At 54.0% G+C, this 2,629-nt stretch overlaps 1 protein-coding gene across 1 annotated transcript in view; it reads left to right on the forward strand.

Moving 5' to 3' along the window:
• Positions 1 to 2,629, forward strand: part of ZSWIM4 (zinc finger, SWIM-type containing 4) — a gene marked incomplete at its 5' end in the record, with an annotated part of 54,151 nt that overhangs the window by 3,729 nt on the left and 47,793 nt on the right. The window contains one exon of the mRNA XM_011953394.1: positions 735 to 936. Within this exon, the coding sequence (XP_011808784.1) occupies positions 735 to 936 (202 nt within the window). The remainder of the gene's footprint in view (positions 1 to 734; positions 937 to 2,629) is intronic.

The raw sequence follows: 2,629 nt of genomic DNA on the forward strand, positions 1-2,629 counted from the left end.
GGGTTTCACCATGTTGGCCAGGTTGCTCTCCAACTCCTGAACTCCAGGGCTCCACCTGCCTTGGCCTCCCAAAGTGCTGAAATTGCAGGCATGAGCCACTGCCCTGACCTTTTTTTTTTTTGAGACAGGATCTTGCTCTGTTGCCCAGGCTGGAGTGTAGCTGGTGCAATCATGGCTCACTGCATCCTCAAACTCATGGCCTCAAGTGATCCTCCTGCCCCACCCTCCCAAGTAGCTGGGATTCCAGACGCATGCCACCATGCCTGACTACTTTTTTGTGGGGTTTTTTTTGTATTTTTTTTTTTTTAAGAGATGGAGTCTCCCTCTGTCGCCCAGGCTGGAATGCAGTGGTGGGATCTCAGCTCACTGTAGCCTCTGCCTCCCAGGTTCCAGTGATTTTCCCGCCTCAGCCTCCCGAGTAGCTGGGACTACAGGCATGCACCACCACACCCGGCTAACTTTTGTATTTTTAATAGAGACAGGGTTTCATCATTTGGCCAGGCTGGTCTTGAACTCCTGACCTCAGGTTATCTGCCTGCATCAGCATCCCAAAGTGCTGGGATTACAGGCGTGAGCCATCGTGCCCGGCCAGTTTTTTTGTAAACATGGGAGCCTCTCTATGTTGCCCAGGCTGGTCTCAAACTCCTGGCCTCAAGCAATCCTCCCACCTCAGCTTCCCAAAGCACTGAGATTACATCAACCCCAGGCTCCTAACCCAGTGGCCCTTCCTACAGGTGGAGGAGCGGTTCTCCCGGGTGCCTGAGCCGGTCCAGAAGCGCATCGTGTTTTGGTCGTTTCCACGCAGTGAACGGGAAATATGTATGTACTCGTCGCTGGGTTACCCGCCCCCAGAGGGCGAGCACGACGCCCGGGTGCCCTTTACCCGCGGGCTGCACCTGCTCCAGAGCGGGGCCGTGGACCGTGTGTTGCAAGTGGGTGAGTCTTTGTCCCCCGCTCCTGCTGAGGAGGACAGGAGGTCCATACCAGGCGTGGAAATGGGGGAGGTGGAGGGAGGCCTGGGGCCAGGGGAAGGGAGGTTACAGACCTCAGGCTTCGAGGCCCAGGTAGGATTGTACAAGATTTTTTTTTTTTGAGATGGTCTCGCTCTGTTGCCTAGGCTGGAGTGCAGTGATGCGATCCTGGCGTACTGCAACCTCTGCCTCCCAGCTTCAAACGATTCTCCTGCCTCATCCTCCTGAGTAGCTGGGATTACAGGCGTGTACCCCCAAACCCAGCTAATTTTTGTATTTTTAGTAGAGACGGGGGTTTCACCATGTTTGCCAGGCTGGACTCGAACTCCTGACCTTGTGATCCGCCTGCATCGGCCTCCCAAAGTGTTGGGATTACAGGCATGAGCCACCACGCCCGGCCTGTACAAGATGTTTTGAGCAAAAGCTCAAGGATCCCCTAGAACCCAGACAGCAGGGTTTAGACAAGGGGGTGGGGGAGAGGATGGTGAACCAGAAATCAGGGGAGGGGAGATCCCAGAACTTAGGCAGCAGAGCCCATGTAAAGGAGGGGTGAGGCCAGATGTGGTGGTTCACACCTGTGATCTCAATACTTTGGGAGGCCAAGGCAGGAAGATGGCTTGAGGCCAAGAGTTCAAGACCAGCCTGGGCAACACAGTGAGACCTTGTCTGCACAAAAAAAAATCAAAAAATGATCTGGGTATGGTGGTGGGTGCTTGTGGTCACATCTACGTGGGAGGCCAAGGCAAGAGGATCACTTTTGCCCGAGAGTTCGAGTTTGCAGTAAGCTCTGATTGTACCACTGCACTCCAGCCTGGGTTACAGAGTGAGACCCTGTCTCAAAGAGAAAAAAGAAAAAAAAAAGGAAGATGGGTGAGGGCCACTCTACGGACGAGGATAGAGGTTGAGACACGGTGGTGAAGGTGTCAGACCTCAGGCTTCAGGCCCAGATGGGGTCGGGTTCGGGATTATGAGCTGAAGGTGGAAAGTGCTTCTAGAGTCCTAGACCTCAGGCTGCTGAGCTGGGGAACGGGGAATGAAGTAGTGAGACGGGGAGAAGAGCAGGTCCCAGGTGAGGATCAGAGGAGCAGCTGTCAGCCAGAAGTGAGAGGAGGCTCCAGACCTCAGGCTGAGGGACCCAGTGATGCTTTGGGTCAGGGCTTTAGAGCCAGAGGTAAGAATGATCCTAGACCTCAGGCAGCGGGGCCCAGGTGGGAGTTACAGAAAGCTTTAGAGCCAGAGGTGAGAGTCTTAGACCTCAGGCAGAGAGGGTGGGATTTCAAAGGATTAGAGCTATTTTTGGGCAATGGTCTTAGACCTAAGGCAACAGGGCTGAGGTGGGAATGTAGAGTAGAAGTTTAGAATTCTTTTTTTTTTTTTCAAGATGGAGTCTCGCTCTATTGCCCAGGCTGAGTGCAGTGGCACAATCTCGGCTCACTGCAACCTCGCCTCCCGGGTTCAAGCGGTTCTCCTGCTTCAGCCTCCCCAGTAGCTGGGACTACAGGCATCCACCATCATGCCTGGCTAATTTTTGTATTTTTGTAGAGATGGAGTTTCACCATGTTGGCCAGGCTGGTCTTGAACTTCTGACCTCAGGTGATCCACCTGCCTCAGCCTCCCAAAGTGCTGGGATTACAGGTGTGAGCCACCATGCCTGACCT

This window comes from Colobus angolensis, unplaced genomic scaffold, assembly GCF_000951035.1.
Source record: "Colobus angolensis palliatus isolate OR3802 unplaced genomic scaffold, Cang.pa_1.0 Scaffold36, whole genome shotgun sequence".
Taxonomy (NCBI): domain Eukaryota; kingdom Metazoa; phylum Chordata; class Mammalia; order Primates; family Cercopithecidae; genus Colobus; species Colobus angolensis.